General features: G+C 55.2%; 1 protein-coding gene across 1 annotated transcript; it reads left to right on the plus strand.

Moving 5' to 3' along the window:
• The first annotated feature begins 1,014 nt into the window (after positions 1-1,014).
• On the plus strand, positions 1,015-11,378 carry DSTN (destrin, actin depolymerizing factor). Its single transcript, XM_032184976.1, has 4 exons — positions 1,015-1,071; positions 8,236-8,543; positions 8,767-8,843; positions 10,023-11,378. Exons 1-4 carry the CDS (start codon positions 1,069-1,071, stop codon positions 10,130-10,132), a joined length of 498 nt encoding a protein of 165 aa, XP_032040867.1. The 5' UTR covers positions 1,015-1,068; the 3' UTR covers positions 10,133-11,378.
• The last annotated feature ends 464 nt before the right edge of the window (positions 11,379-11,842 follow it).

The following is an 11,842-nucleotide window of genomic DNA, read 5'->3' on the forward strand; positions in this document are numbered from 1 at the left end:
GCACCCAGAAACGAAGCCAAACCACCGCTGCTTTTTTGCATTAGACGCTTCTGCAACCAGCTAACAGCCTGATCACAGAAACCCCGCAGCACGTCGCCCAGAAACGTTAAGGAAACGATGATATCTTTATTACTTTTATTGTGTTTTTTAGTTGTTTTTTTTTTTTTTTTTTTTTTTTTTTTTTTTTTTGCAGCATTTCGGGGCGGGCTCCCCAGCAGCAGCGGCGGGCGCTTTGTCTGGGCCGGGCGCGATGCACAGGGTTTCCTCAGCTCGCCGCGGCCGGCGCCAGCCAATCACGAGTGGCTGGCTGAGATCGCACCAAAGTAGGTAGTGAAAAACCCTGAAAAAAAAAAAAAATGTTAGAGAGAAAAAAAAAAAAAAAAAAAAGCGAGCGAAGCCACCTCCCCCTCACCGCCTCCTCAGCCCTCCGCCCCCGCCCGGCCTCGACCCGGCCGCCTCACGGTCGCTCCCTGCCCCTCACAGCTCCCTTTTACCCCCCTAAATCCCTTTTTTACCCCCTAAAATCCCTTTTTTACCCCCTAAAATCCCCTTTTTACCCCCCTAAATCCCCTTTTTGCCCCTTTTTGTCCCCCTTTTACCCCCTCACCCCCCCCATTTTTGCCCCCCCTCCCTTTTTTGCCCCCCCTCCCTCTTTTGCCCCCCCCCATTCCCTCACGCCCCCCCCCCTCCCGCTGCACACACCTTAGGGCAGGTAGCCCCGCCCCTCTCCCCCCTCCGCGCGCCGCCATTGGCTGGCCGCCCATCCATCACCCTCCAGCTCCTCCTCCCATTGGGCAGCCCACTCCCCACCCCTCCCACCCCTCAGCGGGCGCGCATGCGCTCTGCCTCGAGTGAAGCCATCTGGGCGTTGCCGCGGGGGGGGGTGGGGTCTCTCCCACCCATAGCAACCGCTTCCTCCTCCGGGCCCCGGCGGCCGTGACGTCGCAGCGTTTCCGCCCGGCTCGCGCCCTCGCCGCTTCCCTTCCTGCCGCCGGAGCCCGCGCCGCGCCCAGCCGCCGAGGGGAGCAGCCGCCGCCGCACCGCGCTCCGCCGCCCGCCGCCGCCGCCATGGTGAGGACCCCGCCGGGCTCCCCCTTCGCCTCCTCCCCACCTCCCCGCCTGCTCCCCGCCGCCCTCCGCTCCCTGGGGGCGCCGCGCTGTGAGGCGGCGAATTCCCCCCCCCCTCTATACCCCCCCTCATGGAACCTTCCCCCCCCCTTTAGCTTCGCGGTGGTACGTTCCATCCCCCCCCTCACCCCTCAGAGTGCGCCCCCCCCCCCCCCCCCCATGAGACGCGATGGTACGGCCCGCGCCGCGTGCGCGCGCGGGGGGCTGAGCGCGTCCATTGCGCGGCGCGGGGGGGGGGGACGGGAAGGGGGGGGGGGCGGGACCGGGGGGGCCCCTCCCAGCGCTCCCCGCCTGTGCCGCAGGGCGCGGCCGCACCCCCCCAACCCCCCCCTCACCCCCTTCCCTTCCCCGTTATGGGGCTTTTTTGTAGGTCGGGGGGGTGGGGGGGGCCCGGCAGGAAGCTGCGGCTGCCCCCGGCCGCATCCGGCCGCGCGGCGGGAGCCATCTTCCTCGGGGCTGGGGGGTGCTCAAGGCCGCTGGGGGGGGAGGAAGAGGAGGAGGAGGGGGGTGCGAGCCCTGCCCCGGCCCCCAAGGGGAGAACAACGCCCCCCAGAGCCGCCCAGCCGTTGTGTCCCGGCGGATTGGGGGGGGTGAAGGCGAAATTTGGCCCCCCACCCCCCCTCTGTGTAAGCCGCGCGGCTGAGATTGATGAATTCGCATGAATTAGGGCGTAATTATCTCCTTATTCTCGCGCACAAACGCCTTCCCAGCGCCAGACATCCAGGTCTCTGAGCACCCTCCGTTAGGTTGTTCACCGCCAGCTCTGAAGGGCATCGCAGCCCACCCGCAGCCTTCGCCCTTAGTGCCCCTGGCGCAGGGCGCAGCTCCCCAATGCGCTCCCCTCCCGCACGGCCCCGGCGCACAGGATGTGCTGGCCATCTCCCTGCTTCCTACACAGCGCAGCCGGAGCATCCCCGGGCCGCGGCGTGGAGCAGAGCTAATGGGAGTTGCAGATGAAGCTGCCGAAAGTCTGGCGAGACTTGCAGCTCTTGTTTAAAATAGGCTTGTCTGAACAAGCTAGCTACCACCTCTGCAGTACGCAAACCTAGTTTGAAATGACTCCTCGGCGCGTCAGGCTGCATCTTGCTTCAGAAGCAGGCAATTCCCAAGTTGGCCAGAACTCGTATTTCTCATAGTGATCTCCTTTTTGGAACAGGGTGTGGGGTTTTTTTTGGCTTTTTTTTTTTTTTTTTTTGGCTGTTACATTTTTAGATGCTTTCTAGTTGCAGCAAACGATCTTGCTTTTGGGCAGCGTGTAGGCCTTTTGGCAGAGTACCACAGCGCCAAGCAGCAGGGCATCACTTTACATCCAAAGAACCTGGGATTTGCTACTTTTAGCTGTCTTGCCACAAGGTTCAGATTCCTTGCTACTGGATTAAATGATTCCATGGTCTTTGGGGGACTGTGCAAATCATTTTTTCCTCGTTAGCCCCCAATCCGTGTGATTACAAGGTACGTGTGCCTCGTATGCGAGCTGACAGCCTCCTGACAATGGGTGGTGTGGGTGTGTGGCGTGTTCCTGCTCGCAGCGCCGGGATATCGCTACCAGGAGGCTCCGCTGGGGAGCGAGGGCTGAGCTCAGCAATCTCAGAGCCTGCGGACAGCCAGAACTTGCATCTGAAGCTGGTTGGAGCCTTCTGCTCACCTGACTGCTCGCTGCTGGCGACAGTCTCAAGGATATCTTGATAACCATTGTCTGGAGTGCCTAGAGAGGCCTTCAGAAGCTGTTTTTAAGGGTGATCTTCAGGTTAATATAGGAGTGCGGAGGACCACGAGGAAATTCTTGTGGACAGTTGGGCTCACGCTGGCTGATTTCTGTGCTGAATGTGCTGTAAGAAGCTTTGCTTTCCAGCAAGAGCCCCGCCGAGTGCCGGCTTATACCCGCATTACCTCACAAGCATGTGTTTCAGAGAGGAATGGGCGCTGCTCAAAATTTCTGCCCTCCCCCTGGCTGCCACGCTTCCTGTTTTTCAGCAGTGCTGCTGGGATTGCCTCTCTCCGCCGGCAGTGCTTGTTCTGCCTACCCGGGCGGTCACCGGGAGCTGAGTGCAGGGGATGCTTTCCTCAGCTTTCAGCCAGAGGAAATAACCTCCAGGAATTCAGCAGGGATTTATTTTTTTGTTCTGCCTCTCTGTGATTGCTCGCGTCATCTCTCCTGGTCCAGCGGGTAACCCCCTATTGGCAGGAAAAGAAATCGCTGAATAGGGTTTTGATTCCCTTCCCCGTGCCCTCCCTGCTAAAAAAGAGACCCAAGAAAGCAAAATAAAAGAAACTCGAGTCCAGCTGGCAAGGTCTGCCTGCAAGTGATATGCAAATAACCCCGTACTTCTTGCTGCTTTATGGTGTGTAAATAATGGCCTCTTACACAACAGCAGTAAAAAAAAAAAAGGCAGTTACATTTCCTGTTGTGCTTCAGGTCAGAATTGAAGCTTCGGGCTGCTCCAGGTGCTCAGACTGCCCGGTGTAACGTGGGTGTCCGGCTGTGGGGCCGTGGGCAGGGGGGGGGAAATCGTCCTGCTGGGATTTGGAGGTCGCCGCCGTTCCCACAGCGGTGCCGGGAGGGAGGAAGTCAAAGCAGTGCTCCTCCTGCTGCCTCCTCCCTGCCCTGCAAGGTGGGAGTGCTGCCGTCCTGGGGGTTATCGTGGCAGCAGACGAAAAGCAAAGCAGTGTTCAGGGCCCAGCCGTGTTTAACTACCCGTGGTTTCGGGCCGTTTCTCGGCTGTGGCTCGCACCTCAGTGCGGAAGCAGGCCCGGGAGAGGCGTCAGCTCGTCTCCTGCTGCCTGCAGCCAGCCCGCGTGGCCTCGTGGCTGCCCTGGCTGCCTTCACGCAGCGAGGGCTCGCTGCTGGCAGCATCCCAGGGCGCTGCGTGGCAGCGCAGGGGGCGGCTTCGGGAAGGCCGCTGTCCCCGAGCGGCCAGGTGCCAGCAGCTTTAATTGAAAGCGGCGTTCGTGGTGACACGGGACTGAGTCAGGTGGAAGCGCCGCCTGCTCCCCCGGGCGGTTCTGGCGGCAGGGAGGGGGCTGTAAGGGAGATAGGAGGGGTGGGGCGCTGCGCCGGGCCCAGGGAGGGGTTTGCTCAGGGCATTGGGAAGCAGACGGCTGGCAGCGGGGTGAGCAGCAGGCGGGGAAGCGTGTGCTGCTCTCACATCTCTGCAGCTGAGGCGGGCACACCTTGGCGCTCCCGGTGGCGGTGGAAAAACTGATGGTGCTCCTCTGCGAAGCACAACTTTCCGCTTCAGAGGCTGTGGGCAGGCCGTGCCGCTGTGTGCAGGGCGTGCACGTGGTGCCCAAACAAACCAAGCCCGGGGCTGGTTCCCGAAATGCTTCTGTAGATAACCGTGCGCGGGCATCGCTGCCGGGGGCTCGTGGGTATCAGTGCAGCGCCTAAAAACAAGTTGAATCTACCCAGCTTGTCGTGAGACAAACCGGGCAGTCGCTGTCCTGTCTGCCTTAGGGGTGAGGAAGGAGCAGGGACTTGTTTTGGGTGAAATATTTTAACTATTCAGGGAAAATACTGGAGGCCACAGGGCTTTTTAACAAAACCTGGAGCGATTTTCATCGGCAGAGTTACGAACCCGGTCTGTGGAGGCTCTGATGCGTCTCCCTCTCGAAGCTGCCCTGGCGAGGGCTTTGTGAGGGGAAGAAGGGGCGCTGTGTTAGCGCGGCGCACGCTGACCATGCAGTTAGAGCACCCAGCGCCTCGTGTGCTGGGGAAACACAATGGGGGCACTGCTGGGAGAGCTGTGGGGCGGCGTGGGCGGCAGGGCACGTTGCCCTCGGGGTAACCGCCTGGAAATATGGGGGGGGAGCTCGCTTGTGGCCAGCCCCGCAGAGGAACTCGCACGTTCTGCCTCGCGGGTCGCCCTGGCTGTGCTGTGGTGTTGTCATCTCTCCAGGCTGATGGTTCGGTGCCGTGCCTCCTCCTTTCAGCGAGGTTGGGCGGCCCTGGGCAGGAGCAGCCTGGCTGTTCGGCCCCGCTGTTCTCCCCCGCTGCCCCCTGAGCACGGTTTTAAGGGATTTTTGCCCGTGTCGAGGGGTCGCTGCGTCCCCTGCAACGCTGTGTGCAGCCCACAGTCAGGCAAGGGCTTCTACAAGAAAAAAGAGCAGGACCAAGCCCTCTCTCTGAGCTCAGCAGTATTCCAGCCACTGCTCACACACACACACACACACACACAAAGAATGTGCTGCATTGAGGCCTCGAGCAGCGTGGTACTGGGCCAGGGAGGGAATCCAGGCTAACAAACAGCCGCTTTATTCGCTCGCTGCTGGCGGGTGGAGGCTCCCCGCCAGCTGTTCTGCAGGACGGGCCAGCAGGGGCAGGGTTAAAACGCCAGCTGAGAGCGTGGAGTTGGGAGCCCGGCCTTCCCAGACCTCCCCCTGCTGCCCTGCGCAGTTACAACACAATTGCAATTAAAATCACAACAAAAGCTGTGCAGGGTTTTGTTTTTGTTCCCTTTTTAAGTACGTTTACAGCACTCCCATCGTGGTGCAAGCCCCGTGTTGAAGCCCTTTGTTCCAGGCTTTTACCTCCTTTCAGGAAGCAGTGAGCTGCACTGGGGGTTGTGGGTTCATTTCAAGCCGTACTGGGACACAGCTGTAAGGTTTCTTCAGGCTGAAGGTATCTGGTTTGTTCCTGGCAATGGAAGAACCGCCAGCATCAGCCTGTGTGATGGCTCCAGAGGCTGCACAGCAGCTGGGAGAAGGAGCAGCACCAGCTCCTAACAACCTCCTGCTTTGGAAAGTACAAAACAAAAAAAAAATCCAGTCTTTAACTGAGTCTCTCCGGGCTCTGCTCAGTCCCAGCAGCAGCCTAACAGTGGATTTTGAGTTTCCAGGCCGAATGCTCCCAACATTTTTGGAATCTGAACCGAGTTGCCAGCAGCGCTCGGTTCCTTTATAAGGAAACGACTCCGCTCCCAGCGTGGGGGCACGCTCCTGGCCGGGCAGCAGCGCCAGCACACGCCAAGTAACCATGTCCTTCTGGAGCAAAGAGCAGGAGCTGATAGCGGTGGAGGTAGCTGATGCTAACTGCTTTGATAGCATCACTCCCCCGCACTACGTCAGGCTTCCTGTGCATTTTCTACACCAAATTTTAAGGTTTTTGTGAATCTGTAAGCCGAGTCTTCAGTCTGTTATCAGCTGCGGAGGTGCCGTTAGCTAGAAGACAAACCTCACAGAACAAGGGGGAAAATAAAAGGGCTGAGGTCCACAGTGAACTCGAGACAACCTTAGCTAATGATGCAATAGTCCCTGTTGCTGTGCTGTTTGCTTTATTAGGGCAGCCCCGTATCGTTTCGAGTCTTCCTCTTGCCTGCACCATCCTCAGGGACAGGAGGAAGGAGACCTTTACCCCTCGGTAGTTACCTGACAAAGTGCAGGCCCTGGGGATGGAGGAGGTGGCGGGGCAGTGAGTCACTTGGCGGCGATGTTTGCGCTTTTGCTCAAGTTTATCCTTGAATAAGCTTTATCTGCTGGCTTTTCTTGTGCTGCTGGGGACGGGCAGGAGGGTGGCCGCCTGCCAGGCAGCTGAGGCGCGGTGACTTCCTCCCTCTGCTGTCTGCCTGCTGCTCGCTGGAGTAAACGCAGGGGGTGCCAGGTAGATCTGTGGAGGAAACCCCTAAAGACAGCTTCCAGCTCGGATTCCTTGCTGTAAAGGATTGGCAGCCAGATCTCCCAGCTCTGGAGGGAGAAAATCAGAGAAAATCAAGGTAAAATCCATGGTCATTGATGGTGCCAGCTGCGTGTGCCTGGGACAACCTCTGCTGGCTTAGCAGGGCTGTGCGAGCTCCTGGAAGGTACAGAAGGAATCTCGGTGGAAGAAAATCTGAGGTCATCTGACTAGTGATGCACCAGAGGCTTTGGGGGAAAAAAATGTGTGAAGTAGCCACCCAGTCCTTCGCCTCTCTGAAAGACAGTGAGGTTAGCACTGTGCAGGTCACCTTCATCTCCGGATTTCCCTGGTTTTGTGCCCAAACTGCTGCTTGTTCACACCTTGGTAGAGCGGGGATGTTCTCAGGGTGGTTTTTCCTTCTGAGATAGGAGTTGCCATGTCTGAGCATAAAGCCACTTGACTTTGGGAGCCCCAGAAGCAACAGGGGAAGAGGCAGCAGTAGAAAGGAGCTGTTTGCACTGCGTGGTGTGGTTGGGACAGGCAGCTGTGTGTTGGGCTTTGCACTGCTCTGGCCGTGTTCCTCCAGCAGCGACCAGCGTGGTTCCCGTGCTGCAGTGTTCCCTGCTGCACAGCTGACTTCAAACTCTCAAAATGTAGTGATTCCCAGTATAAAACCCAGATATAAACGCTTCTGTCCTGCCATCTCTTCTCTCCCTTTGCATTTGGGAAAAGGCAGCAGCCTGAAAATGCAGTTCTGCCTCTTGGCGTTCCTGCTAGGCCTTGTCCTCAGTCACTGCTGCTGCCTTCAGCTCCGGGTTGGTGCTGCAGGCCCTGCACTTCCTGCCACGATTGGCACAGGAGGATGCCGCTAACGAACTGGGATTGCTCATCAGGAAGGGGGGGAGGGGATTAAAGCAGGCTGCCTTTTTACTGCTGGAGGAAGTAGACTAATTAATGGCGAGACTTGCAAGCTCTCCCTTAAAAATGCTGAATCAAGAGCAACTTCTGTTGACCTCTAAACCAAGTCCAGGTGAGGAGCATGGAGTTTGACCGTGTTTTAACTGGGTCTGATAGCAAGTATGCTAAAAATGGCCAGGAAACTGAGTGGAAGTGATCCTGGTAGCCCAGCCCGCCTGCAGAGGCTAACAAAATCAAGTTGCTGCGACGCCAAAGCGTCTGCCACAGCTGAACCTCAGAGGACAAGGGGTGGATGTGCGTGTCAAGCTGCTCTGAAACAATGTGCTAATATTAGTAGGATCGGGCCTTGTTGGGAATAGTTTTGGTTTGGCAGCTGGCTGTGGGCAGCATCGAGGCTCCAGATTCTTTGCTTGGGCTGCAGAAGAAGGGCCTGCAGCCTTCCCTCACTGGGCTCTGGAGCTGTGGGTGACTGTTGCGAGCACTGCTCGTCTTCTAGCCCCAGATTTAAGGCAGTACGGTAATGTAGCCGTGAAAACACTCAGCGGTGGCTCTAAAGGTCTTTGTTCTCCTCCTTGCAGGCATCTGGAGTACAAGTCGCCGACGAGGTATGCCGTATCTTCTATGACATGAAAGTGCGGAAGTGCTCTACGCCTGAGGAAATCAAGAAGAGGAAGAAGGCCGTCATCTTCTGCCTCAGTCCAGACAAAAAGTGCATTATCGTGGAAGAAGGCAAAGAGATTCTAGTGGGAGATGTCGGCGTGACAGTTACCGACCCTTTCAAGCATTTTGTGCAGATGCTTCCTGAGAAGGATTGCCGTTATGCCTTGTATGATGCAAGCTTCGAGACCAAGGAATCCAAAAAAGAAGAGCTGATGTTCTTCTTGTGGTAAGCAGGCTTGCCAGCTCGCTCATTCCTAGCGTGAGGTCCAAGACTGGGCGAGGTCTGGGAGCATTTGTTTTGCTGGGGCCTGCAAGATGGCAGGCTTGAAGTGCTCAGAACAGCCTGATGTGAGCCACGAGAGGTTTCACCTGCTCATAATCGGCAGGTTTTCTGTCCTTGCTGGGTAATAAATGCCACTAATTTTGCTATTTTTGGTGTTTTCCACCAGGGCGCCAGAACAAGCACCTCTCAAAAGTAAGATGATCTACGCGAGCTCCAAGGATGCAATCAAAAAGAAGTTTCAAGGTAGGTAGTGCAGCCAACGCTCCTCGCTGTGCCATGCCCTCCGAGACACTTACACAGCAAGGCTTAACCATTGACTAATTGGCTTTTTTTGAGGTGCTAGTGAGGCGAGAACTTCACGGGTAAAATGCCCTGTGACAGAGCTGAGTAAGCTCAGGTTAAAACTTAAAATATTCGACTGTGTTAGAGGGGCTAGAGGACAGGAGCAGGCTTCACAGTGTGCGATGCTGCTGCACGGAGCAACTGGTTTGCACCACGCAGCCTACAAACCCTTAGATCCTTAACACCGAACTGGATTTCGAGTGTGGCAGAGGACTTCCAGGCCTGCGCCTGTTGAAGTACAGAGCCTCGTGGCCTTAACCGTGCTGCTCTAGTAATTAACAAGTCACTCGATTTAGCCACGCAGCTGTGGTTACTCATTCCAAAGGCATCGCAGCTCTGAGTGGGGGAGCAGAGTTTCATTCAGCCCGTCAGGCACCGCTAACGAAGGAGTAAACACCTTGCTGCAGCGCTAAGAATTTCATTCTAGAGAAACGATGGCCCCTGGCCAGGCAGCGCTACTGCTGCAGCTCTGTGTGCCCGGGCCAAAGTCTCGCAGCGCGTAGGGCTGACAGCAGCAGCACGCAGCAGTGCCAGTCCGTCACAGGACAGCTCACCAGTGGGTTGGAACTGCTCAGGAATAATGTGGCGTGCTGCACATGGCCAGGCTGAAACAGAAAAGGAACAACGTGCCTTTTCTGCTTTTCTCCACATAAGGCAGTGTTGGGCTCCCTGCCCTCCGAAAAAGAAACCAGCGTTAACTCTGTGTACAGGCAGAGGCCTTGCAGGGTTCCCACATGGATTCTGTCAGCCATCTCAGCGCTTGCTTGTAGCTCCCTCAGCTGCCACCTCCTGGGTAGCACTCGAAATGAGACAGTTCGCTCATGGATGCTTAGAGAAGACTGAAAGTCTGAGCACTGAGCTAGAGAAAAGCTTCTCCCTGGTATTTCTGTGGGGATGTGTAGCCAGATGTCCCCTGTCACATATCGGGGAGGGAAACATCCAAATTCCTTTGTTCTCTCTCTGAGGCAGGGCTTGAGCGAGCAGCTTGCCTGTTCTAATATTTCTACTAAATGTGTTTCTTTGGTTGACTACTAGCGTGTTGAAATGCTGCATTATTGAGTGTGTTGCCTCTTTTTTTAGGCATAAAGCATGAATGCCAAGCAAATGGGCCAGAGGACCTCAACCGAGCTTGTATTGCTGAGAAGCTAGGAGGCTCCCTAGTCGTAGCTTTTGAAGGAAGTCCCGTGTAGATGTCATACAGTGCCACAACTCTACAAGCATTCCATGTTTTAATATATCAGTTATGTAAAACATCCATTCTAGGCAAGGGTTTCACTAACTGTAGGGAAGCTGTCTTAGAATAAAGTAGATTATGAAGATGTAGCTTGTATGTACAAATGACCATAAATAAATCAAATTAAGGATTTATCTTGGTGTATTAATATTTGCATTGGTTGTCCAGCCCAATACTGTCCCCAATGGATTAACACTAAAGGTCTCCAAAAGTTTTGGTCCAATGCAGCAGTGTGTCGTGGGATGAAAGGGGTGGGAGGTATGAGAACAGCCTGGTTCCTGCTCTTTTCTACATCGTAATTAAGGTAAATTCAGGTAGTCTTTTTGAGGCTACTGGCCAAATTGCCAAACTCAAAACTTTCCCCTGTAACTGTGTAACGCGAAACTGAAAAGCTGCAAACCTGTAGTTAAGGGTAGGCTGAAGCAACCTGCTAGCACCAGAACAGGGTTAAACTCTCGAGTGCTTGCGGTTGCAGGGCCATACTAATTAAGGTTAATTATGAAGTTAAAATAGAGATAAAATAGACACACTTTTCTGGAGAAAGAGTCCGAATCACTCTCTCGTGAACTCACTATGCAGTGATATTTAAAGGTTCACTTGTTCTACCGGTTCGATTTCCTTGTTATGAAGTGTCTTGAGGCCTCCTCCAAGCCTGAACAATTCTATTAAATCTGCTTTCCTTTTGACATAGGTTAATTTAGAACGACCTTAGTTTCACTAACACACACTTGTAGCGGATCAGATGCTTCTAAGGCTTTTCCAAGTGCAGGTTCTTCTATCAGAGCTCTCCAGCTTTGGGTAGTACGACGAGAAGGAGCCACTTGAAAAATATTGCGAGATGAGAAGTGGTGTTCTCAGCCCCAGTCTTTGGTCACTTGGTCCATTTGTCCATAATTACTCTTGATTTAACTTAGTAGAACCAATCAGCCTGACTAATACGGCTCGATCTGGGCTTTTTGTCTGTTAGCTTCTTTAATTCTGTAGAAATGCATGGAAATATCACCTACTAGAAAGTTTGACCTGAAATGCCTTTTGTATGGGGGGGGGAGGGGGGTAGAGAACATTCCTGTGCCAGCTACAGAGATCTGAAAAGCTTCCATGTTTCACCAGTGGTTGATTAAAGCTGTTTCCTTTGTGTAATGTGTACATGGGAGTTGCATAGAGTTTTCCTGTATGTCTGTAGAGAAGAAAAAAAAAAAAAAGAAAAAAAAACAAACCCTTAGCCTCCAGTGCGTTACTGTGCTGTGTTCTGTGCGTGCCAAACTCGAACAGCCTGAATCCTGAATCCACGGGGTTTTTTTTCCTTCCCCTGGGTCGGTGGGGAGAAAGCACTTTGGTTTCTCTGCAGTCTTGGTGCCCTCTTTGGCCTCGTGCACCACCCTGTGCTGTTTGCTCCCTTAACCTAGAGGCAGGCGCTGTCTGTGTGCTCTGTCTTAGCACCCAGGGGTGGGAGCACAGGTTGCTGACGTGATCCACGGCAGCGAAGCTTTCTGGCTGTGAGGACGCTGGGCTGGGACCCGTGGGTGCTCCCGGTCCCTGCCTCAGACCTCGCCCAGGTGGGTCATCGTCCCCATAAAGCGCTTGTCCTCACTTCGGTGGCTGCGGCGCTGCTGTCTGTCCAAAGTCCGGGCTCAGATAAGAAACTGGGAGTGACGGGGTGGGAGCG

The sequence above is a fragment of the Aythya fuligula genome, chromosome 3, assembly GCF_009819795.1.
Source record: "Aythya fuligula isolate bAytFul2 chromosome 3, bAytFul2.pri, whole genome shotgun sequence".
NCBI lineage: Eukaryota > Metazoa > Chordata > Aves > Anseriformes > Anatidae > Aythya > Aythya fuligula.

Coding starts and splice junctions, on each gene's coding strand:
- DSTN (XM_032184976.1), top strand. Junction 8,544..8,766: donor GAGCTGATGTTCTTCTTGTG/GTAAGCAGGCTT, acceptor GTTTTCCACCAG/GGCGCCAGAACAAGCACCTC. Junction 8,844..10,022: donor AATCAAAAAGAAGTTTCAAG/GTAGGTAGTGCA, acceptor CTCTTTTTTTAG/GCATAAAGCATGAATGCCAA.